This window comes from Protopterus annectens, chromosome 3.part0 (assembly GCF_019279795.1).
Source record: "Protopterus annectens isolate FY-2018-M chromosome 3.part0, PAN1.0, whole genome shotgun sequence".
NCBI lineage: Eukaryota > Metazoa > Chordata > Ceratodontiformes > Protopteridae > Protopterus > Protopterus annectens.
In genome coordinates, this window is record NC_056731.1 from 1,998,721,386 (window position 1) to 1,998,749,272 (window position 27,887).

The 27,887-nt window shown below is 40.8% G+C and overlaps 1 protein-coding gene across 1 annotated transcript in view; it reads left to right on the top strand.

Moving 5' to 3' along the window:
* LOC122797240 (islet cell autoantigen 1-like) overlaps positions 1 to 27,887 on the top strand; it is a 472,425-nt gene that overhangs the window by 119,257 nt on the left and 325,281 nt on the right. The window contains exon 2 of the mRNA XM_044066089.1: positions 22,557 to 22,599. Coding sequence (XP_043922024.1) covers positions 22,583 to 22,599 — 17 coding nt within the window. The 5' untranslated portion in view covers positions 22,557 to 22,582. The remainder of the gene's footprint in view (positions 1 to 22,556; positions 22,600 to 27,887) is intronic.

Sequence of the window (27,887 nt, forward strand, 5' to 3'; positions counted from 1 at the left end):
AAAATTTCAGCTTATTGCAAACAAAATGAGGGGAATGGGAAAACAAAGGAAGTTTTTCACAGTAGTCTTTTAATAATTCAAAGCAAAACATAACTTTAAAAAAACCTTCTAGTGTTGGAAGTATTTGCTGACATGGCTAACAGTTCATCAAAAACTGCTCTCTCGGCTTCAGGGTTAACCTTCTAACCTCTCTCTTTCCAGGACACCCATTCAACTTGTCTTGTTGCTCACTGGGACTCCTGGCTTCCCTTAGAGGTCAGGAAATGTAACTTTCAGCACAGTAAGGAGACTGAAATACCTCTTCCTGCAGCTGATTTAATTCACATTCCTGCTTGCCTCCTTGCCCAATGTCAGCATCCATCAGTGTGCCACGTTATGTACGCATTATATGCATATTTGTGCATGTTTCTGCATATAACATTGCATATAATATCTGTGGTTTATGATCTGTTAGTTGAATGTTGTTCCTAAATCTACAGTTAACAAGTTTCAACAATATTTCATGTATCACACAAAGACTATAAGTTAACTGTACATCTACACACTGATAGAGAACCACCATCTGCTGAATAGGTGTTAAAATTATTTGTATTTTTTATGAATGTAATGTCTTGAGTGATTCTCTTGCCTAATTTGAGATTTTTTAAATAATTTTATTTCTAGGTGATTGATTTAAGTGGGCAGTGAGTGCTGTTTTTTTTGGGGGGGGTCACATGTGTGTATAAGAAGTTAATATTAAATGTGGCTTGTGTTTTACTTTATAGAGTTTACTATTTTTTTTTCAAAGTAAGTGCAGTATTTGGCTTGAGGTTTGTTATTTTTTTAATAAAATGTTATCTTTATTGCAAAACATTTAGGGAAAATTATTATACCTTTAGTAATCTTTAAAAACCTTACAGCAGACTTTAAACGTGTGCACTCTTCCATGTGCTATTTTTACATATAGTTATTCAACCATATTCTTAAATTGACAGTGTTGTCTTAGTAACCATTAACTCTCCATAGGTTCGTAGGTAGGTACTAGGCTATAGGCCCAAGGGCCTACGTAAGCCTAGCCAGCAAGGTTCCATAGCTTACACCACCCAAGAAAGTTATTTTCCTGTGCCACTGTTCAGCAGAGACAGAAGTGATCCCCAGGGTGTATTTCCTATTTCCCATCCACTCATCAAGATTTTTCTTGAAGAGTGCTAATGAAGAACTTTGCTTGACATAGATGGGTAGCTTGTTCCAGAGTATAGGAAGTCTCTGGGACAGGAATCGATCCCTCCAGCGTGTCCTGTTTATTGTGGTGACAAGGTTTAGGTCCCTAGAGCATGTAGCTCGGAGGGATTGGGATTTCTTTAGGTGTAGCATGTCCAACAGCTCTGGGTTTGACATAGCTTTATATGTTAGGCAGAGATCACCTCGGAGTAGATGATATGCTACGGAGTAGGCGATATGCTACGGAGTAAAGCTGGAGTTTTTTGAGGCGGTCAGTGTAGGGCATTTGTTTGAGGCCAGTAATCCTCTTTGTGAGGTACTTCTCTGGCCTTTCCAGCTGCTCAAGGTGTCTTGTGAGGTACATTCCAAAAGGGGCATTGTACTCTATAATGGGTCTAATGAGTGACGAGTAGAGGGGAACTATGACCTCTTTTTTTCCTGGATGAGAACCCTTTTATGATGAGGTGAGCCACGTAGAAGGACTTCCTGACTGCTGTGGCGATGTGACTATCAAAGGAGAGACTAGTGTCCACCTGGGTCCCAAGGTCTCTTATCAAGCATTTGGTGTTTAAGTAGATTGCTGCTTATGTGGTAGTTCATGGGTACAGAGTTTTTACCAAAGGGGATGACACTGCACTTTTTGGTATTGAGCTTGAGGCCATGGCTCTGACAACAGGCATCTGTATCAGTGAGGCCCTTCTGTAGGATGTCCACATCATTTGGGGACTTGACTTTGGCTCCTAGTTTGCAGTCATCTGCGAACTTCGTTAGCCAGAGGCCTTCTATGTAAGCCTGTACTTCAGAGAAGTAGATACCAAAGAGGAGAGGTTCCAGGACGGAACCTTGTGGTACTCCACTTGTAACTGCTTTTGAGGTCAGATTTGGAGTCTGCAACTTTTACAGTGTGGGTTCTGTCAGTGAGCTAGTTGGCAACCCATCATGTGATGTAGGGATTTATACCTAGTTTAGTGAGTTTAGCTATAATTCCAGAATGGGGGATGGTGTCAAAAGCCTTGGTGAGGTCAAGATAGGCTGTGTGAACCATCTTACCCTCATCCACGGCTTTGGTGACTGCCTCAAAGAAGTCGATCAGGTTCAGGAGGCATGATCTGCCTTTCACAAACCTGAACTGGGTGGGATCCAGAGTTTGGAGGTTACCAATGTCTTTGTTTATGAGTTCCATGATGATATGTTCCATGGTCTTGCAGACAAGGCTCGTCAGGCTAATAGGTCTATAGTTCCCGGGATCAGTGGTGGCTCCCCCTTTGTGGAGTGGGATAACTGTTGCTGTGCACCATTTAGTGGGCACAAAGCCTGATGCGAGGCTATTATTGAACATGGTGCTTAAGTGGAGAGTCAGTTCATTCTGAAGTTCGTGTAAAACGCAGCCTGGGATGTTGTCCGGTCCCATGGATGCTGTGTTTTTGGCTTTAGAGAGTGCAGCTTTTACCTGCGTAGTTGTGATTACAGGGATTCTGCATTCTTCCTGTATAAATATGGGCCCTTTAGGGGGTGGGGGGTAAAGTTAGCACTGAACCGATCTGCCAGGATGTTGGTAATATCAGTTGGTTCTGTAATTTTCGTGCATTTGTGCTGTAACTCAGAGCAGATCTGGGCGTTTCCATCTAGATTCTTGACATAGCTATAACATGACTGTGCAAATTATTTTATATTAAATGTATACACCCACCATGGCTTTTTGTATGTGCCTTTTTTTTTTTTTTTTTTTTTTTTTTTTGTGATGATCAGTGCTAATGTCACATACTTTAACACAGTCATCTAAGCTAGTGTGCATACAGTAGCTGACACATTGCCCAATAGCCCATTTTGTCTTGCTGCTTTTCACCAGCCGTGTCATTCCCATCCATTTATCATTTTTGTCTTTTTTGAGTTTGGTATATTAATTTCATAGAACATTCACCATCACTTCTATTTTACTTCTGATAAACATTACACTTTGGATTTTTACAGTTTTTTTAAATAAATGTTCCATCAAGGTACATTGTCAGCCATTTTTGCTTGACTGCCCTTAGATTCTCCCCCTTTCTAACAATGCCCAAGTAAAACAGTTTTAAGGGGTTTTACATATTTACCCACCTAGGAAACTAGTGTCTTCTTCTTGGGCTCTCAGTTTCACATTTCAAAAGCTTACTTTGTCATTATTTGAACCAGCACTTAAGGCTGAACTGAGGTTGCTAACGTGGAACTCAAAGTATTATCCAATGTCTGAGTTACAGGCACGTATGGCAACTCAGTCCTACACAAAGACTTGGTTCCTTATTGAACAAATCATACCTTTATACCTAAAGGTGTCTCAGAGTTTAAGCCAGACTGGTTCAGTAAAGAAGACCGAGAGATGAGTAAAGAATGAAGGAGAGAGTATTTGTCACTCTGTATATTCACAGGCATCTTGGATACTACGTAGACAACTTGACTGTTTTAGAAAGTTTACCATCTTTTCTCCTTTTCTGTAGCAGCTTCATGGAATGGCTATGAAATTTGATTTTTGGATGAAATTGTGCTGCATCAGTAGCTCATTTCACAAAGATATGGCCCATATATGGTCTGTTGTAAAAGTAAGAAAGTTAGGAGGTTTGCTTAGCATCCAGTGGTTGATAGGTGGAGTGAGCTGTCAGAAGCAAGGCAGTCAAGACATTTTAAAAACATTGAAACTCCTCTAGCAAGACCAGGAAAAGGGAGGGTTAGCTGCTCTGGATGACTTTTCACTGTTTGGGCAAGCTTCATTAATAAAAAAAACATTGGTCCCACATAAGTGTTTCTCCATGCTTGTCAAAGTGATGCAGCAGTAGCATAATTTGACAAGTGCATTATCATTTAGAAAGCTGTTTGAGACCTGTGGAACATTCCTGTCAGCTAAATACAGTGTGATGTACTGTGTATGCCAACAATCCTTTTTTTGTTGATTCCATTTGTAAGGAGGATAGCATACCCTTAAACCCCACTCATCATCTTTAAAACATGGTAAGTGTAGGGAGTTAATGAGAAGTTTTACAGGTAAGTGTAGGGAGTTAATGAGAAGTTTTACAGGTAAGTGTAGGGAGTTAATGAGAAGTTTTACAGGTAAGTGTAGGGAGTTAATGAGAAGTTTTACAGGTAAGTGTAGGGAGTTAATGAGAAGTTTTACAGGTAAGTGTAGGGAGTTAATGAGAAGTTTTACAGGTAATTGTAGGGAGTTAATGAGAAGTTTTACAGGTAAGTGTAGGGAGTTAATGAGAAGTTTTACAGGTAAGTGTAGGGAGTTAATGAGAAGTTTTACAGGTAAGTGTAGGGAGTTAATGAGAAGTTTTACAGGTAAGTGTAGGGAGTTAATGAGAAGTTTTACAGGTAAGTGTAGGGAGTTAATGAGAAGTTTTACAGGTAAGTGTAGGGAGTTAATGAGAAGTTTTACAGGTAAATGTAGGGAGTTAATGAGAAGTTTTACAGGTAAGTGTAGGGAGTTAATGAGAAGTTTTACAGGTAGATGGAACTAATGGAACAATCTATTTGTCTGTCTTGCGTCTCTCTGCCTTCCTTCTTATGTATCCTTCTGCCTAGCTGTCTAAATAAAGTAATGCTGAGCCATGTACTTGTACTTAGATGACCACTTGTGGGATTTTTTCCCAGTACTATGCCTGCTAACATATCCTCATCACCATGTTTCTGGAAAAGTGCTTGTACTGGTTCTAATGCTGTCCATTATCTCTTGAGAAACCAGATGGCTCCAGTCTCCCGTTTGCAATTTTATACTATGTCATGTTTGTTGAAATGCAGACACTTCATTCGGGCTGGGATGCATTGTGCCATTTAATGAAATTTATGGTTTGGAAGTGAGTAATGGATATGTTTGGTAAGCCTGATCTTGGTGCATGGAGCTCTGGTTAGTAAGTATAGGTGTTTTGGGGTTGTTGGTCCTGTAGGAGGATTATATGTATGTAGGACTGCTGCTATTGGCTGCTAATGGAATGCTCTGTGTTAATCATTCCTACTACTGTAGTAGTCATTAGGCTGCGTGGATTGTGTCTTGGCCAAGACATGACTGTCCAGCTTCCAAAAGTTCTGGCTCTCTCCCACACCATCACTCTGTTAATTGGGAAGCCCTGTGGAGGAAAAATTGGCATTCAGAGTGAATAATCTCTGTACTTTCTTGACGCCTCATGAAGAATTAGCTCACAGGCTTCACAGAAGCAGCAGCTGGCCTTCTGCTTCTATTCTGGCAGATAGTCCCTCAGTGGGAAACCCTTCCACACAGAATATTGCCCTTTAAAAAATGCTGTTTGTTTTGCTTGGGGATTTTAGCAGCATTTCTCTAGTAAACTTGGCATCTTTCTAATATTGAAAGTTTCCAGACTGAGACCACTATTTTTAGCACTGGTTAATTTGGGGGGGGGCTGTTTTAATGAGAATATGTACTGCTTGTTGAAACTTTTTTTGTATAAAAGTTTAATGCTGGGAAGTGTTTTATTTGGGCAGGGGCTACTTTGGGGTATGTTAGTGCTTGTGTTCACTGTGTGACAACTTATCTGCCTTTTTGTTTCTGTTAGACTGAGTTTTATGTGAAGAGGTTTCTGACAGGATTTTAGAGTGCTGTTTAAGCATTACTTTGTCTAGTGGGACTGTCTGTGTGAGTGTAAGTGTGCTGCTTATGAATACTGTTTGACAACTTGCCTTCTGACTTGCTCATTTCAGCGAAGGTTACCTCATCTGAAGCATCTTCCTCATACTCATCGTGTATACTTATGCCTCTCCTGCTGGTCTGCCTTTTGTTGTTATAAAGAAAAGACTTGCCAAATAGCCCTTGTGTGCCAACTCCAGGGGCTCAGTCAGTGCCTCAGCTGATGGTGGATGACTCTGCAGTTGCCATCAGTCAGTCCTCAGATCATTCACTCACCTCTCTGGCTTCCTCTGGTGTAGCCCTTTCAGCCACCACAAACCGGGGTCAACCGTGTCCTGTTCAGCTGTTCCATTGTCTGAAGCAGTCATTGCCTCAGTGGCATATGGGTTCTGTGTGTGTGTGCACAAACCCACACTGGCAGCTTTCCAGATCTCAGAATTTCCTCCTCTGCCTCCCTGTTAACAGGGGATCAGATTAGCGCTTCCCATTGGGGAAGCCTAACCCTTGTCACAGGAAGTTAGTATTCAGTCGTTTAGTACCCCCAAGAGAAATTTCACAGTTGAATCTCTTCAGCAGCCTGCATTGGTGGATTACAGCTTCCACTCTAGGACAAGATCCCTTTGGGAACTTCCCTTCTTTATTGTTTTATACATTTGATTGCTCTGTTTTATATAAAATTCATGAAATGTATATTTATGCATGTTAACTTCATATTTTGCTATTTACAACTGCTGTTAATTCCTGTGAGAATTCTAACTTACTGCTGTGTTGTTTGCGTGCTTAATATTTTAAGCAGATTTTGGGGTTTTCTGAAGTGTTTTATGATATGCTGGGAAAATGAAGTCCTGATTTGTCATTTGAACACTAGGGACTGCCTCTTGCATGTAGAGCTATGATTAATCATGCTCATTGGTTTGTTTATCTGTTTCATTTAGAAGTTCTGACAGAAAAAAAATTTTGCATTTTTTACTTTTTCTTCATTTATGATATTTACTACTGATTTAACACACAGCTATAGCCATTTTTATAATTGAAACCTGATTTTGTCAGATTTCCATTTTCTGTGGAGATATTTTCATTTCTGACAAGAGAATCTGTAAGTAAATGCTTATTTATGCTGTTTTAAAATGTTTCCATGTGATTTAAGGCCATATATTTGAGCTTGGCACTGTTTGTACAAGTGGATTTCGCTTGGTAGCATGGCTGTGCAGTTCTTCACTGTGCAGGTCGTATAACGAGACGTGGCACAATTTAAACCGTTTCTGCTGTATATTATGCAGCTGATCCCTATTTCCTATGTGGAAACACAGTTTATATTTTCTGTTATTGCTGCCGTTTGTCAATCATTAATAGTGTTAATGAATTATTTTGGCTGATTGTTTTTTTTTTTTTTTCCCCTGACTTGATGAGTCATGATATAGCTGCGCCCCCCCCCCCCCCCCACACACACACACTTATCAAATCCAGTTGCACCTAAAAAGAAAAAGAAGAAAAAAAAGATCAACAAAAACATGCTTTAGCCTGTGGTTTGTGAATCTTGTTGTTGCCTTAAGTCATCCTGCTGACCACTTACCATTTTCCCTGCCACCCTCTTGTGTGAACCAGCAGCCATCTATGGTACAGGGCTCAGACACATTCACCGTGGCTGTTCCTATACCATGTTCAGGTATGGGAGAACAAAACCCATTAGGTGCAAGAGAGGTCTAGAGTAAGAGACCTGATGCTAGATCTAATACTCTGGCATTTAGTGTAGTTCGTAGTAAGAAGAAACAAAAACGTCACCACACTTTAGACAATCAGGTTATTACCGTGTATAGGGCTGATGTGGTTTCTTTATCTAAGGATGTTTAACAGTCAGCTAATCTCAGAGGTTATGCTCCTATTCACAATGACTATGGAGTTACTTTCTCTAGACATCAGTCTGTTTCTGTAGATTTTGATGCCGGTAATAGTGATTACTCTTGAGCCTGTACAATTTAATCTTTGGAAGGTGAACATATTCAAAAACCCAAGCAGGTGTTCATTCACCTTTCCACAGATTAAACCAAAGCAGGTGTTCACCTTTCCACACATTCTAAAAAGGTTTATAGATGTATTTGACTGGAAGCAATTTGCAGCTACGATAGCAATTGGCAGTGTTTGTGATCTTGTTGAGGATAAGACGCCAAATGTTTTGACTGTTCCTTCTCTTTTACTGGCCTTAGAACATGTCTATAAAACTGCATATAAAACCGCTTTGGGTAGTGAACCAGGTCCTAAATAAGGCTATGAGGAATTTAGTGTGTACTCTGGTCTTGCAGCTCTCTTTTTGATCATTTGCCAGCTGGACCCATCTGGGGTTTCTCCAGCTCCCACAGTGGGTTGGAATCTCTGGGGTGGGGGAGTTGGCATAGTCTAGTAATTCAGTCTTTAGAATTCTAGATTATATAGGATTTATGTGGAGGTTCATTTTGCAATGTGCTTATAGTTTAAATTACTTTGTTGCATCTTTTTTGGCTGTTGAACAGAACTGCATTGTGAATGAGATTGAGATTTTTCTAGTGTGGCTCCAGTTTCAAAACATGCTATGAGACGTTTCTTGAAAGTTGTGGGCACAATTTGTAGAAACTCAGCTGTTTCTGCTGTATGGAAGGTGTGCTTGGTTACATTACCAGAATTTATGAGGATTTAAAAAAAAATTAGATTTTGAATGCTCCTTTGAGTTCTGGATTGGTGTTTGGTCCTGCTGCTACCCACATTCTCAAACAGTGAGATGACAGAGGTAAACTGATGCATGCGGTATCTAGAATGTATCCTATTCCCAGGTTCTCCCTTAACAAGGTGCCCAGTCAGGGCAGCCCAAACCTAATTCCCAGCCTAACAAACGTCAGGGTACCAAGAGAAAATGGCAGGAGGATAATGCTTCCAAACCAGATTAAAGTGGTTTGTTTCTCAAAAGGGAATCACTCCCCCTGCTAAAGAATGTTTAAGCTGAGACTTTAGCATCCTGTTGCCCCTCCTTCCCTTTCCCCAACCCCCAGGCTTTCACTCAACCCAGCAGCCCGGCCACAAATGGTCTCAGACAAATGGGTGCTGAGAATAATTCAGAGAGGATACCCCTCCAGTCACAGAAATTCCCTGCATCTGGCAGCCCAGATGCATATACACTCCTCAGCACTCCTTCACATGTTGTTAGCAAGGGTTGTAGAACCAGTTCCTGCACCACGAAAAGGAAAAGGATTTTACTACATAATCTTTCTGGTACCCAAAAAGGAGCTATGGTGGAGAGCAGTAATAGATTTGTCTTTCCTAAATACTTTTCTGAAAGTACCAATATTCAAAGTGCTCACTTTGCAGACAGTCCTACCCCTTCTTCCAGACCACTGTTTCATGGTGCATGGCGACTGTAGATCTGAAAGATGCTTTTCACATTCCAATTGCTCAGAATTTCAGGAAATATGAGATTTGCTGTGCCCGGCTTATATTATCAGTTTTTTGCATTACCCTTTGGCTATCTACTGTGCCTCAAGTATTCACAAAGTGCCTTGCACTAGTGGTTGCGTACTGCAAAACTCGGGGCATCCACATTTTCTGTTATTTAGACAACTTCTTGACTTGTACAGAGTATGTTTCCTGGTGTTCAGAATCATTGGACAAGGTGTTAACCATTCTAGTTCACCTGGGCTTCAAGTTGAAAATAGATACGTCCTCACACCCTCTTAAAGAATTGTCTTCCTGGATTGTATGACAGACGCAGAAAAATGGTCTTTCTACCAGAAGACAAAGTTCTGACCTTTCAGAACATTTTCAGGGATTTATCTCTTCAAGAAGCTGCCGATAGTTTCTCAAAATTCTAGCCTTCGTGGCATCAGTGATCTCATAATTACACCACAGACTCCATATATGAAAGATTCAGTAGTACATTTGGTCCTAGCAACTGTTTTCCTTGTGCTGGAATTTATGAAATGGGAGTTGCAGTGTGGGAGGGATCAGATGTCTCTCTCTCTAGGCCTACCATTCTCCCTCCAGACCCAGTTCAAATCAGTCCACATGGGCTTGTCCGATTTTGCGGGGAGAGCAGTGCCCAGGGGAGTTCAAGTGCAAGGTGAATTGAGTCCTTTGGATGCTACAAAGCACATAAACATCAAAAAATGTTATCAGTGATTCAGATCTTATATGTTTTTTGGCACTTCAAGTCTCCAGGTCCCCTATTATTGGTCCTTGACAACACAACAGTCATGTGGTACCTGAACAAACAAGGTGGTGCAGCAATATACTCTATTTGCTTGTTGACAGTGATGGTCTGGGGCCTCCATTCTCTGATGCTTCAGGCTTCATACATCCTGTTAGAGCAAAACATAGTGGCAGACAAACTAAGATGATACCAGATGGACCCTCTCTAGTGGAAAGTCAGGACAGAGGTCTTTCAGGATTTGGTCCAGTTGTGAAGAATAACTGAAATAGATATGTTTTCCTCCGCTCAAAAGAGGCAGTTGTAAAAATTCTGTTTGAGACATCCTTGCAGTCATGCTTGGACGACAGATGCATTTTCATATTCTTGGATAGGAATATTCTTTTTTGCATTTCTACCCTTTCCACTGATACCCAAAGTACTTCTGAAGATTTCAGAAAGAATTGCTAAAGATCATTGTGGTGATTCCCTTTTGGACCAGGTAAACTTAGCTCTCCCTTTTAATGGAATTAGTCAAAGGCAATTACCTCAGGCTTCCTCACACTCTGGATCTGCTCTCACAGTGTCACGGGTGACTGGTGCACCCTATCTTGGAGCAATTGCAGCTGACAGACCAGATGATTATATCTTTATACTGTTCAGGCACTTGTTCCATGAAGATTTACAGCAGGTATTAAAGGAAGCAAGAAAGCCTGCAACTAGAAAATCTTATTTTTACAAGTGGAAGTTTTTTCTAGGTGGTGCTTAACCGTTAACAAAGGGCTCGGTAGGGTGTCTGTCCCTCTGGTTTTGAAATGTTTGTGTGAGCTACTCCACAGTGGCTTATCTTATGCATCTTGTGTCCATCTGTGCTTGTCTGCCCATGGATCCCCCTCTTTCATCTGTTTTAGTGGTCAACAATTTATTAAATGAGTGTTGCACTTGAGACATCTTTGAAAGCAATTTCTTCCTCCTTGGGATCTCAACTTTGTTCTTGGAATAGTTGACTTCCTCTCCTTAAGAACCTTTCAGGCTGATTTAAAGTTCATCAGTCATCTGCAGGCTGAGTCTTTGAGTTGCAAGCTGTAATGATAGACTAACCTTATCTGATTTTCCACAAGGCAGGGGTTGTATTCACTAATTCAGCGGTTCCCAACCACTGGGCTGCAGACCGGTACCGGGCCGTGGAGCACTTGGTACCGGGCCATCGGGTAAGTGAATGCCTATGAGTGTGTTTTTGTGTCTGTGTGTGTGTGTGAGTGAATGTGTGTATGAAAGCAAAAGAATCTGTGTGTGTGTCTGTGTCTTTGTTATGGACGAAAGGTACACAAACCTCATTGCTGCTGCTGCCAGTGATCACTCGCTCTCTCTCTTTCTCTGTCTGTCACACACACACACACACACACACACACACACACACACACACACACACACACCATACCTCTCAACCTCTTAGTAGTGCAAAAAGTCTGGACAAAGCCTAACAGAATGTGGGGACAATAGGGACAGATTTTATATATTGCTCTTATAACCATAGAAAGTTGCTAGAATAACAGGATTTGTCTTATGGATTTTTCTGAAGGATATGAGGTCTGAAATACAAATGTATCATTATTTAGTGACTTCAGTCCTCAGATCATCTCAGTGATTTTCCAGAAAATCTCAAAAGTTATGAGGAACAGACCAAAACTCAGTGGGAAAAATCTAGAAATTCTGCGAAAATGTACAGTTGACAGGTATGAATACCTTTCAGCCTCTTACTTAGATCAAGAAATCTGGACAAAGCCAAAAATAGTGACCCTTTTAAGTACTACTCTTACAAACTTCGAAAGTTGATAGCAATACAGGTTCTGCATTAGCATGACTTTTCTGAAGGGTATGAAGTATGAAAGTCAACTGTTTGTCATTATTTTCTGATTTCATCTTCAATGATCTGCCAGTGATTTGCCAGAAAACAACAATTTTATGAGAAAAAGACCAAAAATATGAGGCAAAAATCTGCACATTCTGTGAAAACTTGTACGGTTGAGAGGTATGCTGGACAGAGCCAAATAATAGGGGCAGATTTTAAGTATTGCTCTTATAAACATAAAATCAGTAAGTTTGCTATTAGGTTTCTTTGCCTCTCAACCATAGTAGATCACTGTTATGTTGTTAAGCAGAATGTACACTTTTTTTTTTGGTAATTATTGCCAACTGTCTTTTTATTGTACTTTGGAGCTTTTCTCCCCGGGTCTGGGCTCCTTGTTAAACAAATGTCAAATAAATAAATAAATAAAAATCTACTTTATTATGCGTGCCACGAGATGACCGGTCCATGGAAAATTGTCTTACATTGATACCGGTCCTTGGTGCAAAAAAGGTTGGAGACCACTGCACTAATCCATTTTCCTTCCAAATGTTGTTTGTTTAAACTGAAGCAACCATCAATATCCCAGTTTTCTTAATAGAACCTAAAAGATGGAGAGAGAAGATTCTGCACGCCTTGGATGTGTATAAGCAGCTCAGGTATCTTGATGGAACTCAGCCCTTCAGGAAGGCTGAACAGCTGTTTATTTGCCTGATTTGATCTCTTCTTCCTTAGGTTTTAGTTATGTCCAGGGAGTTTCTAAGGGCTCTGGGTTACATGGCTTCCACCATCCCCAGGGTCCATATGAGAAAGTTTCAGTGGTTCCTGAAGTCAGTCAGGCTTCAACATTCTCATCCTTTGGACTTTCTAGTTCCTCCTCTTTCATGCCTCAAGCTAGAGCTTCAGTGGTGGATTCATCAGCTGCCTCTCATCCCAGGGTTTCTTTTTCAGCCCCCAGTCCCCTCTCAGGAACGTTTTTGGATGCCTTAGATGCAGGGTGGGTGGCTTCTTTTGGTCCTCCTAAAGGTTCAGGGCCTTTAGTCCTTTTCTTCAGAGTGTGGACCTTCTCAGTGTTAAAAAGATGAGAGCACTTCTTGCTCTTCAGGCCTTCCATACTCTGTTCTTTCCAGGGCCTCTCAAAATCTTTACAGACAATACCACAGTGGTGCGGTACATCGACATGCAAGGGGGAACCATGGTCTTACCTCCTGTGCAACCTAGCTCTTCAGGTTTGGGATCTGGCTGTCCAGTATCAGGTGACTCTTCAGGCTGTTTATATTCCTTCAGATCAGAACCTTGTGTCAGACACATTGAGCAGGTCATAACACAGACTCATGAGTGGATGCTTCACAGAGATGTGTTTCTGGACATTATCCACCAGTGAGGTACTCCTCAGGCAGATCTTTTTGCTTCCCTTCCGAACAGACAACTTCCCCTTTTTTGGACCAGAGTCCCTTGTCCTGTAGCATTGAAGGTGGACGCCCTCTGTTTTTCTTGTAAGGGGATTTTTTTTTTATGCCTTCCCTCCCCTTCCTCTCTTACTGAGGGTCCTGTTCCGGATAGAACAGGACTCTCCCAAAATCTTATTGGTGACTCCTTTTTGGCCCAGACAGCACTGGTTCCCTCTTCTTCTGCACCTAGCCAGGGGCAATCACCACAAGTTGCTTCACAAGTGGACCTACTTACACAAGGCAAGGTGTCCCTCATCCATCCTCACTTATCCAGTCTTCACCTGACACAGTGGATGACAGGTTTTGATCCCATTTAGGCATCTTTTTTCCTGAGGACTTGCTCCGGTCTCTCAGGGAGCCAGGAAGCCACTGCCAGGAAATCTTATTTGTATAGATGGAAGCGATTTTCTGTCTGGGGCCTTACTTGTAACCAGGATCCACTTTCTGTGGAGTTTCCTCTGGTTCTCTTATTTGCATGATTTACTCCATGCTGTGTTGGGATACTCTTTGGTTAAAGCTTCACTTTCAGCTATTTCTGCTTGTCTACCTTTGACTCTTCCTTTGCCTTCTAGGTTTGAGGTCAAACAATTTCTTAAAGGCGTCCTTCATATTAGGCCTCCCAGGAAACCTAGTCCGCCTTCCTAGGACCTTTACAGCACTGTACATGGAAGACTGTTATTCTTTGGCCCTTACTTCAACGAGAAGGTTGTCTGAGCTTCTTTTTTTTAGTTTTTCATATGGAACAGGGTGTCTCTTCATACTAATCCTTCCTTTATGCCTAAGGTGGTTTGCCTCTTAATAAGTCCATTAATTTGCTCACGTTTTCCCTTTATCCACAGTCTGCTAATGAGAAGATTCTTCACATCTTGAATTTGCATAGGCAGCTCAGATATTATGTGGATAAGACTAAATTTGCAAGTCTGAGTAACTTTTGTTTTCTTTCATCCTAGAACTTTAGGTTTGTCTGTTTTTAAATGAACTATTTCTTCTTGGATTTCTAAGGCCATTTCCTTTTGTTACTCTTTTCATGAGAAAAGCCTTTCTACTTCTGTAAAGGCTCATTCTACCAGGGCTGCTGCTTCCTTTGGTGCTTTTTTCAAGGGATTGGATACCAGTTCCATCCCTGAGGCTGCTACTTGGGGCTTTGTCCATACTTTTACTAAACATTTGAAGCTGGATGTGGTTTTCAGGTCTAGAGTTGGATTTGCTAGGGCTACCTTGCACGGTTTTCTTGAGGGCTCTGCTGGGCCTTCCACCTGTCTAGTTTCCTCTTGAGCTTTTGTACTCTTCCTTTTGTAAGGAATACTGCAACAGTGGTATGGAAGGACATAATACAGATGTGTAAAAGTACCATAACAGTACATGTCCTTCCTTTCATTTTTGCAGTACTGCCCCCCCCCCCCTCTCTCTCTCCTCCTTTTCCTTCTGGATGCACATTCCTCCCTTTTTTCCCCCTTGGACTGTTGATCCTCCTGGGCTTTTCAGTTCTGAGGTTGGTACATCAATGTCATCTTTATGCCATACACCATGAGTGGGGAGCATACATATGATGTACAACATCCTTCTGAAAAAGCTAAGGCTTTGGTATACTGATGTGTGACTGCCCTTGGCAAGGGATCCTTTTTGTAAGGAATACAGCAACAGTGAAGGGAAGGATATGGTAAGATTTTACACAACTGTACTTTATTTCTTCTTTTGGAAATGGCCAGAGGCAATTTCCAAAAGATTCCTCACAGACTGGATTTACTCACGCCTATAAAAGTCAAGTCACATTTGTACTTTTTTTTCCCCCCCAGTTGTTTTGCACTCCTTCATCCTATTGTCAATGCATTCCAGACAATGAAACTGTATTAGTAACATTTCACTTTTTACTCTTCTGTACTATCACTTGTATGTAACGAATAAGGTTAATCAAAAGATTTGATATTTATTGGCGTTTTCATTGCTGGGATTACAGCCTAGCATTGAGCAGCATTCTACTTTCTTTAAGGATGCCAAATAACTGACCTCGGTAGTTGGCTTTGTTTTTAGTGTCACTTCAAGGGGATACAATATTTGTCTACCTGGGAGGATATGATAGCCAGATCATGTTGCTTTGCCAGGGATGGTCTGCACTTGTCTCCCTTAGGATTTTGGATGATGGCTAAAATCTTATCCAGCTCCACAGTGCCAAGCTAATAAACCTACCGAATGATGTAAAGGTATTACTGCCATGAACAGGAAACTCCACTTCTTGCAAGCTCTACTCATCCTGGAGAATGTAGACATCTGTGCAGTTACTGAGACTTGGTCTAAAGCTGCCAATAGCACCCCAGCAGTGCAAGACTATAATGCTTTCCACACATTCAGGCCAGCTATGGCACAGGTAGGGTCTGAAGGTGGAGAAGTCTCAATTTATATTGAACATGAATGTACCTTGTGGCTGGTTAAACAGTACAACACACTTGAGCTTCTACAAGTCCAGCTTGCCATAAGTAAAGTCCCCTTCTGTGACAAAGGAAGCCAGTTCCATGTACTTGAACATGCTAGAAACACTCCCCATTCAGACCAATGCAATATTCTTGTCCGACGTTAACTACCCCAGCATTAACTGGGAATCATACATAATCTCAAGTATGAAAACTAGAGATTCCTGGCCATTATCACAGACACCCTTGAACAGCTACTCAGCATGCCTACTAGGGGTGCAAATATCTTTGAATTGGTCCTTACAAGCATAGGGGAAAGATGCGCTTTGCTAGTGTTAAGTCCTCATTGGTCAGGTTGATCCACAAAGATGTCTCCTTTGAAAATAAGTATTAAGCCTGGGACCCCAGCTTACCAGGGAACATTGAAAAAAATATTCCAGGGCTAAATTACCTCCTACTAAGTGACAGTCTAGAAAAATTCCAAACCCCACCATACCCTGAGAACACAGCTGCCTATGCAGAATTACTCTCAGAAATTCTGTGCATTCATGCAAATTGCTCCACAGAAATAACAGCATCTACCCAAAATAAATATAGGCAACTACCAAAACAAGACACCTGGGTGGAATCCCAGTATAAATAAGTTAAATAAGATCAGAAAGAAAAACCTATCCAAAAACAGGAAGTGTGTTGCTCAGCAAGCTAAAAACTCATTCATCAGTCTGAACAAACAATTCAGGAGGCTAATCAAGTCTGCCAAAGTTTGAAGTAGCCTCCCAAGCTCAGAACAGCAATAAGACAGTCATCAGTTATGTCTGGAACTTTAAAGGCAACATCCAGTAATGTGCTGAACTAATGGCAAGTGTAACCACTTATAAGGAGCCAGAGGATGTAGAAAATCTGCTGGCTGATACATTTTCCCCAATCACCTTTAGTCACCCCTCCCTCCTCAGGAAATTTCTTCCACCAACTATCACAAGGGAGCAGGTCCTCGATGTGCTAAGACCAAGGGCACTGCTTTGATAATATCACATAATGTCTCCTGAATAGGATGAAACATGACCTTTTAGGCATACTAGAATCTCTGTAGCCTGTAACTACAGACCATTAAGTCTGTCTAGTCTGTATGCAAAGCCATTTAAAGAATTATCATAACTCTGGTAAACAATGACATAGGAAACTGCTGATACTGGATCTGACCCAGTTCAGCTTTGTCAAAGGCATATGATGCCTGCTTAACCTGGTGGATTTCTTCAAGAAAGTCACTCAGGCTATGAGCAAGGGCAGAATAGTGCACATTGCCTGTGTCAAACTGGCCAAGGTATTTGACGCAATACCTCACTTGGGCATTGTACATGAACTTGCGTAGTTGAGCATAAACCCATATGCCACTTGATGGCATAAGAATAGGCATGAGAAGTTAGGATAGGAGACTTCACCTCCACAAAGAGGCTAGTCCATAGTGGAGTCCCACAGGGATCGGTGCTGGGACCTCTCCTTTTTGGCATATATTTCTCTGAAGTAAAGGCAAACATCAAGGGCCTGTGGCTAACCAAGTTTGCAGATGACTGCAAACTAGGCATGATCGTCGGATCCCCTAAAGATGCAGATACCCTTCAAGAGGGCCTGACACAGTCAAACAACTGGTGCCAATGCCATGGAGTAAATCTCAATGCAAAAAAATTCATAATGGTACCATTTGGAAAGACTGCCACCCCTGGAATTTGCCACATTGATAATACACCCTTAAAAATAGACTCTGTGGTCAGGGATCTGAGAATATATGTTGAAAGTAACCTGATCTTTGACCACCACATGTCTGCTGTGGTGAAAGTCTTTCCATATTGCACAGCTTGTAAGCAAGGGTATGGCATCTGGGTTCTGGGTCCAAGGAGGTCATTGTTCCTCTGTACTCAGTTGTCATCAGACTAATCATTAAGTACAACTCATCCTTTGGCATATATCTGACCATGTACTTAAACACCTTGAGGGAACAACAGAGGTTCCTCGCAAAAATACTGGGAGTAAATTGCAAGTTGTGTGTGGACCATCTCAAAGCCTTTTCCCTGTACTTGATCTCCTACAGACTGTTAAGCAGTGATATATGCCTAGCCTACAAGGCATCCTCTGGTTCCACATTGATGGAACTGTTGCACATCCACAAATCAAACAGCAAAAAAAAAAAAAAAATCTGATGACCTAAACCTTGTCTGCAACATAAACGGGAAATGTTGGAAGGACAGGTATGTGTCTCAAAGATTACCCCTCCTGTGGAACAGGCTTCCAGTCAATGTAAAGCAAAGCTCATCCCTAACCCTGTTCAATTGTAAATTGCATCAGTGTATGCGAAATCACGTATTTTCCCCCTGGTTTGGCACCTATGTCCTTCATGGACAGGCAGTTTGTAAATGCTTGATGTGTACAAACTTATATCATAACAGTAATATTCCTTGGAGTATAGAGACATGCCAGAAATATTTTGGTAAATTTGGAGTAGGTTTGGCTTGGCTTAAAATAGCTCTTAGGCAGATAGCCTAGTAACTACCTGTGAAAATATAATGCAACTGCCCTTTCTAAATTCAGATTTTTTTTAAATTCCTTTTTGGATTCAGACTTGTAACTGTAGATCTGCATAAATTGATAGTGAGGACAGTATGTGCTAAAATCATCAGAACTTCCCGTATATCTGGCCAGTTGGCTACTGGTATCAGTCAGCTGGAACCATCTGGTCAGTGTCAGTGACTCTGCCTGGTTCCTTTCCAAATCCTGAAAATTGTCTGTAAGGTGAAATCCCAACCACTTATGGCCTAGGATTTGATCTCCATAAGCTGCAGTCTTGAAATTGTGACTCGTTATACTTTTCTCCATGGATTGGATTGGTAGATGTTTTGGATTTGATGACCAACCCACTTCGAGCTTTAGCTGCCATCATTTTGTGAGCTCTAGGCCTCATGGTGACAGCCATTTATTTCTATCAAACTGATTTTACTTTTATGGGGATTCTGACAGGATTTTTGTGTATTGCTTGTGCATTACTGTATTTTGGAGACTTTTTTTGTGAATGGGTAAGTGTGCTGCTTGCGTTGACCTCTTGACAGCTTGCCTTCTGACATAGGTCATTCCATCAGTCCCAGCAGCATCCAGTGCATCCTCCTTGGTCACAGCATGGATATGTACCCAGATCCTGCTGATTTGACTTGTGGAGCTCCTAGAACAAAAACTTACCAGACTGACTATGGGTCGGGGGGTAGGGCTTAGTCTTTTCCTCATCCGATAGTAGGTGAAGCTACATTAGCCATTTGTTGTTCCCAAGACCAATCACTTGCCTCTCTGATTTCCTGTCGTATAGTCCTTTCAGCCACCACTAACTGAGGTGGTTAGCCATGTTGTCCTCGGCTGTTCCATTGTCTTAACCAGGCATGGGAGCACTATCTTTACTGGGACACTGAGTTTCACTGGGGGATGTTGCTGGCTGTGTGCAGAAGAGACCTCTTGAAGGGGCACAGATTCCTTTCCTAATTAATGACAGAAGATACCTGTTGAGGAAAAAATAAATGTTGCCCACCTAAAGACAGGGTAACTATAAGTAAAGATTATTTTCTTAACTTGGCTAAGAAGTTGTTATAGTCAATCAATCCTAGTACACAGCCTTCAGTCCTTGTTAAGCAGGTCAGTCGAAATTACCCTGAGGAAGACAGGTCAGGTGAATCTGACATGCACAGAGACAGGGCCTTGTCTCCTACATATTCTCGAGCCTGATACATTATGCTGAGGAAAACTAATCCTCACAACCTCCTTGGGAGGTAATTTCTTTATTCGAATTGTTGACTGGTTGAATGAGGTGTTTTTATGGGAACTAATGGATGTTCCCTCTATACTGAGGAATTTTTATAACATATTTTACCTGAATTTGCCTTATTCTGCACATATTCCTCCTCTAGTGTCTGACTTGATGGAGAATGTATTATGCTACTTGTAACAACTCAGATTTACTACCTTCAGTCCTCAAAAAAGCAGATGGGCTTTACAGAGATTCTTAAACTAATGAGCACTTATTTTCTCCCCATAGTTCTTACAGTGCAGCAAACTCAAATTCTGTGCCAGCAGGTAACTGACTATTGGTATTATCCAAGCCTTCTGCTCCTGATACAGAGGGAAAGGTGTGGGGATTGATTTGGTATTAGAATTTTTTTTATTCTTCCAATTTGGCATGTAGAATTCTTAACTATCAGTCCCATATGTGGAAATGTGTGCTTTTTTGTATGGACAGCTTGTCTTATCTAGTTACAACCCTTCCCCCTGAAGGGTGTGTATTACTCAGTCTTATTTTTGACGTGTCTAGTATCTAATCAGGGCTTAAAAATGTGCATGGTTTTGCAGATACTGTGTCTAGGCCCTCTGCTTCTGATTCCCTTTGAGGCGGTATGCTTGGATATGAAATCGGAAGTTTTGTTTTGAAATTAGTCTAAATTTTTGAATTCAGCTTTAGAGAAAGGTGTTTTATTTGGCCCATCTCCTGCTCAGGTCCACAAACATTTTTATGAAAGAGAGGAATTAGTGTAGGGAGTTACTAAGATTTTTCAGGCCCCCCTTTCAAATCTTCCAGATCTTCTTTCACACCTAAGAAACAGAGATGGCAGGAGGGATGGCAGGAGGGAACAGACACAAACAGGAACCAGTAAAGGGAAAATCTACAACTTCAGGATGGCCATGCTAGCTTGCCTCCATCCTCCTCTTCTCCTCTTGCCCCAAAGACTGGCTCAATTCATTCCCCTTTGGCAATAAATTGTGACAGACTCTTGGGGTTTTAAAGTGGTTCAATATGAATACAGTTGGCACTGGATACAAAATCCTACAAACCCCCCTAACCAAACAGAATTTTTTCCTCAAGTTCTTCAGCTTTCTAGGAGTCATAGAATCAGTTCTGTTTATTCAAGGAGCAAACTCTTCTATTCCAGAATGCCTCTGGAACAAAAAGAAAGAATCTTCTTGAAGATCAGGTTTAAATCTTCCTTCTTTCAGTATAGGGAAGTTCAGGTGACCCTTCAGAGTTATACATTCATGGGTGTATACTAGGCTAACAACCACTGGGGTGTTTATAAGCCTTGTCATGCTACCCAAATATATCTCGTGAGTTATTGTGCCATAAAGGATATTTTAAGGGGCATATGTTAGGACATGATTTAACGTCTGCCTCAGTCAGTCTGAGATATTGGTGTAAGCCCAGGGGTGAATTTCCAATTTCCCAGACGCTGGTCCAGGTTGTGCATGAATAGGATTAGGGAGGGGCTCTGTTTCATATGGATGGGAAGCCTGTTCCAGAGATTGATGATTCTCTGAGATACATACCTGTTCCTCGCAGTGTGTAGGCAAGAGTGTAGAGATAGGGCTTTGAGCTTATCTGCATAGGATGTTGTGTTTACACCCTGTATTCTTTTTGTGAGGAACCTCTTTAGATATTGCAGTTGCTGCATGTGCCTGGGTGGGTATAAACCAAAGGGGCATTGTACTTGGCAATAGGTCTGATGATGGCTGAGTGCAGTGACACAACTTCCCTGGGCCTAGATGCTATACCCTTACTTATAAGTTTAGTGAGAATGATTTGTAACCTTAGACATATGTTGGTCAAAGGCAAGGCTACTATGTACATGAGTCCCCAAGTCCCCGAGTACTGTGTTTACTTTTAGGTGTGTTTTTATCAATTAAGTAGTCTCTGTGGGTAGCTAACTTCCTAAATAATGTAGTGTTAAACTGTGGCTTTGGCACCAGTCATCTGCAGCTTTGGTAAGCCAGAGGTCCATGATATTGGCCTTTACTTCAGAAAAATAGGTGCCAAAGAAGAACATACCCACCATAAAACCCTGGGAAACTCCACTGGTTTCGGGGCTCTTCATGGAGGTGGTCTCTTCAGTCCTAACTTCCTGAGTATTGTCTGTGAGCCAGCTGGCTGTCCTGCAACAGTGTGAAATTTTTATAAGGAAAATACTTGTATATCCGTAGTATTACATTCTGGCTTAAGACTAGCACTGCTACTTTCAGAGAAGGAAGAATCGCTCCTTTTGCAGTTTGTGGGCAGCAGTTGACACCACTCTGAGGGGTAGGACTGAGGTTTCATGATTTGCTGTTAAAGTGGCCTGTCTTCAGAGATGTACTCTTATGGCAAGCATACTTGGACAAAGTTGTACTTTTCTTTATAAAAGAGATGCATCACTGCTGAGATATTGTCCGTCTGTTCTGATGCCATTTCTGATTTTACAAGTGAGTAAAGCAGTTGAATTTTCATTGTGAATTGACATACTCCTGTTTTCCTGAAGTCTCGTACATCCATTTCTCTCAAAAGTGCAGAATATTTTACAGTTTTGGGATTCCATCTGAAATAGCTACTGGTTGCAGCTGGCCATTTCACTGGACTCTTCAGAGGTGCGATTCTCTTAATTTCTGTTGAACCTGTGATTTTCCTGTTTGTCCTGCATTCTGTGAGAAATTGGAGCTTTATGCAGTTTATGTAGCTAAGAGGAGCAATTGCAATAAAAGGATCCGATATGTTGGTAATGTGGAAGTTATGGCGATTGTTATGCTTTCATTTTTGACATTTCCGGTATGCAGTACATCTGTTATTGTATGAGTAGTAGATACAGTAACAGTAAAAAAACATGCATGCACCTGATCCTGACAAAAATGGATTACAATAGACAACTAGTGTTTAGTAATAGTCATGAAACTTTCTTTAAGATCAGTTAAGAACTATGAAGAGCTTGGCATTGGCACTGATACGATAGCTTGCATTATTTCATGCCAGTGCTGCATCTGTCCTTTCATCTTAAAATCCTTAAAACATGTTACTGCTTCAGAAATTATTTTGCTGAAATTTTTTTTTTTTATACAGGTTCTGATGACATTATTAACTGAAGTATGGATGGCCACAGTTAGTAAGTGATTTTATATAATTACTTTTGCTCACATTTCATAAAAGTTATTGACTTAATGTCAGACTTGCAATTTTTGATGAGAATTTGCAACAGTGTGCTTTTTCAGTGCTGATTCTTCTGCTACCATTTTAAATTTTATATTAAAAGAATTAATAAAGCTTTGTTGACGACTAGCTGTTTATTGTCTATGGGACTTAAAATTTCTCAGATGCACTCTCAGCTTAATTAACATGTGAAAACCTGTGGGGCGGTGATGGCAGTGGTTAAGGTCTTTACCTCATAGATGCAGGTACAGGGTTTAAATCTTTCCACTAGGTGTATTGGTCAAGCTTGTAATAAGTCTGCAGATTTATAACCTAGTATTTACATATGAGCCTTTGCAATCAATCCATCTTTATGATATCTTTTGCAAAATTTGGAATTTAAACTGTTTTTTTTTTTTGCTTACCACGTAAGTTGCACTACACATAGATGGGCTAAGGTAGTGAATTCTGTCATACTCATAGGTTGAAAGGTTCTTTTGCCAGTCTTACAGCTTTCTGGCCTATAAGAAGTTGCATTAATCCCATGTTAATATTTTGCACTTGTCTTACATTCATATAATTGTTTTTGAAGGACATTAATCTTGGAAGGTGTTGTGCAATGTATCCGTCTTATCTTTTTTTTCTTTTATGGATATTTATTTTTAGTTCTAGGCTCCCCGTTCTGATATTAGCTGCCCCAGCATTGCACTCCAGGTATAAACTTTCAAATAAAACTAGATCAGATGACCATAGCTCGCTGCTTAATAATCTTTAAGAAATGGAATATAATGATAGTTCTTGAAAACTGTTTGAATGGTTCAGGTTTTCTGAATCCATGATTGCTCTAGTAAGGAATCAGACATTTTCATATTCTTTCATATGGCTAAAAATCCAGCATTTATTTCCCTGGACTGAGTAAATATGGCTTTCAGAATTAGTGGGCTGAGAATATGTAATGTGAAGTTATTCAATCTTGCCTTCATTCTTACTGATGGGTTCGGAGCCGATCCTTGGCTCCGAGTCGGCCAATTTGCAAAGCACGAGGTCAAAGCCATATCCCACAATGTACCTCTACTTTCCCCAGATCTAGTTTGCCGCTGCAACTGATCATGCGTTTCTCTACAGCTGAGGCCATTGGAGAGACAAGTTCACTCTTTTGTGCTAAAATTTTCAGAATAATTCTATATTTTCTTGTTATTTAGTGTTTACATAGGCTTGTAGTTAGGACAGGTTATCCGTTTATGGATTACCTCTCTTTTTTGGGTCATAAAGCCATCTCTTCTCGTTTGTTGGGTGTTGGCCCTTTTTTTTCTGTCAGTGTTTAGCCGTTAGGCTTATTTGCCCTATCCTTTAGCTGAGTTAGGCTTTTGCAGTTTTCTCCATTTTTTGTTAGCCGGTTAGGCTCTTAGCCTGTTTCTGTTATTTACCTTGGCCTGTTAGGCTTATTCTGTGTTTGCTAGAGACATTTAGGAATCTGCTACAGTAAGCTGCCTTTTTATACTTCTAGCCGGTTAGGCTTAGTTTCATTTGCTGACAGTATATTGTTGTTTTTCTTTACTAACGTACTTTATTCTTGTTACTATGTCTGAGAAGGCAAAGTCAGGGTTTAAAAGATTCCCTAAATGCAATCAGAAGATGTCTATAACTGATGGCCACTCCATATGTGTATATTGCTTAGGAAAGGTCCATCTCCAGGAGGTTTGCTCCATTTGCCATGGTTTCTGTGCTAGAGTTTTGGCTGTAAGGAAACGTAAGTTAGTGGAGTGTGGATTGATTGTCTGCTTTTCAATCAGACTTGGATACTGCTCTGGGAAAACCAAAACCACCTTCACCAGCTTCTTCAACTAGTTCGGGTCTGAAGGGCTCTTCAGTTCCGAAATCATCTAAGAAAGCTCCTGTCTCTGCGCCGTTGTCATTGGTTCATAGGTAGGTACTAGGCTATCGGCCCTAGGGCCCATACAAGCCTAGCCAAAAAATGTACCCTGGCTTTCGCCACCCAAGAAAATTATTTTCCTGTGCCCCTGTCGAGCAGAGCCACAGAAGTGATCCCCGGGGTGAATTTCCCATTCAATCATCAAGATTTTTCTTGAAGAGTGCTAATGAGGAGCTCTGTTTGACATAAATAGGTAGTCTGTTCCAGAGTATGGGAAGTCTCTGGGACCGGAATCTATCCCTCCAGCATGTTCTGTTTATTGTGGTGACAAGGTTTAGGTCCCTAGAGCGTGTAGCTCGGAAGGATTGGGATTTCTTTAAGTGGAGCATGTCCAACAGCTCTGGGTTTGACATAGCTTTGTATGTTAGGCAGAGATCGCCCCTGAGTAGGCGATATGCGATGGAGTAAAGCTGTAGTTTTTTGAGACGGTCTGCATAGGGCATCTGTTTGAGGCCAGTAATCCTCTTTGTGAGGTATTTCTGTGGTCTTTCCAGTTGTTGTAGATGTCTTGTGAGGTACATACCAAAAGGGGCGTTGTACTCTATAATGCAGATGTGTCCAACCCGTGGCCCGCGGGCCGCATGCGGCCCTCAGAGCTCTTTCATGCGGCCCGCGACCCTTAAGTTCAAATTCAACATTTTCCCCGGGTTTTTTCTGCACCTGCGACCTTTAACCGCAATATTGTTATGCGCATGCGCAAAACGCACTCTTCCCGTTTAGTTTTTCGCGCCGACTAGGACTTGTATGCTCGCGCCAAAGAACTGGACTGTAGGGTTTCTCATTTTCGTGGAAGACAAATCTGTTGGTGGCTAGTCTAAAACGGACATCAACTCCGACCGAACTGTATTTAAGCAGGTAAGTTTACCAGAAGACAGGCATTATTTGTAAAGCAAGTTTTTAGTCTGCTGTGATCAGATTTCATACAAACTGACTGTTAATAGAAGCAAATGTATCCTGCAGAGTACATGGGTACCAGTGTGTTTACAGCAGTTTATTACAAAAAAATGAAAGACTCCGTTTTAGGCATGTTTTAAGCCAGGTTCCCATTAACTATCTTCTAATAATGTAATTACTTCTATATTATTTTTGGTTGAAAATGCACATTAAAACTAATTTACATTTACTAAAAACAGCATTGTTGAGTAGTGCGATGGTAATACAGACTGCATGGCTAGCCCAAATGGACTTTGTTGATTATTGTCTGTAGGGAACAGAATGCTGTGAACATTAACTAAGGAACTTATCAGCCCTTTCGTTCATTGGTTTCAGGGTCAAGAGTTCAATCCTGATGTTCAGTCTGCATATTCTTCTGTTGTCCCTGTGACCTATCACTGGGTAGTACAGTTTTCTTCTACTTCTCAAAAATTTTGAATTGTCCAATAATTTAAATTGCAGTTGCACTTGATCTTGACAAAGGGTCATGGTTGGAGAGCTATTTTGCTTAGCATGTTTAAAACCAAACCTTTCTACTGCAGCACAGTCTCTTATTTCAGTTCTTAAACTTGCTAAACTTGTAATGAGGAATGAAAATAAATAAATGCCAGAGGCTCTAAGCTGGCCTAACTGGGTCAACAAGATGAAATACAAAACTGGTATAAAATGGCTGCACAAATCTGTCTAGCTTCTGCTTATTTTCACTGGTTTCTGCTGTTTACATTCGATAGGAGCCATAGATGATGTATGAATCTCTCTGGAACTAAAACGTGTGGGTTAAGTCATGCCACGGCTCAGTCTGTAAAACTGAATGAGTTATTAATCTGTTACTGTGTGCCTCTGAGAATACTCACTTTACCCTGAAGGCTGTCAGTGTAAATTAATACCAAATATTAAACTTGCAGGCATACCTCTCAAGTGTACCTCTTTACGAGGAGCATACCTCATTTGAGGTCTCCAAAAGTTCATGTTCCTCAAAATTCCTCAAAGTTCCACATTGAAAGAGTCTGTCACACATTCAGTGTTAGTAATTTTTTAAAGTGAAATCCATGGTAAATTGAAATTAATCATTAATTCATTTAAATTAAAGGATCTTCTTTATAAGTAAAACCAGCATATTTTAACCATCCTATGACTTTCCTAGTTAAAGTTGTTAGTAAGCCATTAGTATGTGTTCCACATTTCGCCCATTTGTTCCACATTATGAAGGCGTTCCTCATTTTGACGATGGAAGATTGAGAGCTATGCTTGCAGGCCTGGTCTTCAGATAAATTAAATTTATGTGTGTGATTTATGATATCAGATTAGAAAGGGATGTAGGTTAGTGAACTACTGAGCCATGTCAGGTTGTTACTCCTTGCAAATTAAGTGAGGACTCTTACACATAAACATCTGCCTCCTATAAGCTATCACATTCAGTATGTGTTCATGCAGCTAGAACTTGAAATATGATGACCTTTATTTTTCTTTTGACATTAAGTAGATTGGGGTAGTTTAAATAATGGTGGGACTAGGTTTGAAATTTTCTTCAGAAATATACATTCAGCTGAGTTTCAGAATTGCTTCAGAAATATACATTGAGCATTTTGAGAGAAACACTGCTGGCATATTTATGGTAATGCTTTCAAAGGGGATTCCCAACATGAATGAAACCAATGTACAGAAACAGGGCAGAAGGGGCAGAGAATTAATAATTTTATAGAATGAATTTCCTGGAATGGTGTTTGGTGCATAGTCACCATGGTTACCACTCATCAAACTTTCCCTCAGGAAGCTTGCCCAACTGCCACACCTGATTATTGACAGCAAAGCTTGGAGGTATTAGATATGCACTCTGCTCCAGTCCTACAGAAAGACCTTTGGAGTTTAATGCATTTTTTTTTTGGTAAAGAAAAAAAATCCCCCTTTTTTTTTCTTGTTCCTGTCAAGTTGGCTTTTTCTTATATAATTACGTTATAAGGAGGGAACCATTGTCCAACTAACACTGGATTGACTAGGAAGGGGTTCCTTGTCAAGATCTTTGGAATTTAGAATGAATAATGACAATTCCTTGGGATATTCGTCCAGGACATCAGGTGATGAAGTTGCAAGCTGAGAGGTATTCACATCCTTTAATTTTATTCATTTGTATGTGAAGGAGGCAGCATGTTGGTTCTTGAATCAGTCAGGCTTGTGGAACTCAAAAGTGGTAGGTTAGACTGAGGTTCAGAGGTATGGATGATTTTGGGTTCTTGGAGGAATGAGAGGTATGCCTACTTCCAATCGCCCTTACTTATATGTTTGTTAAAGTTAACTTACCACCATAAGTGCATATATTAGATTAGAATTCTGCATAATGTTTTTCTGATCGATTCTTAAAAACTGTTTTTTTTCTCCCCTCTGGCAAATCATTGACAACC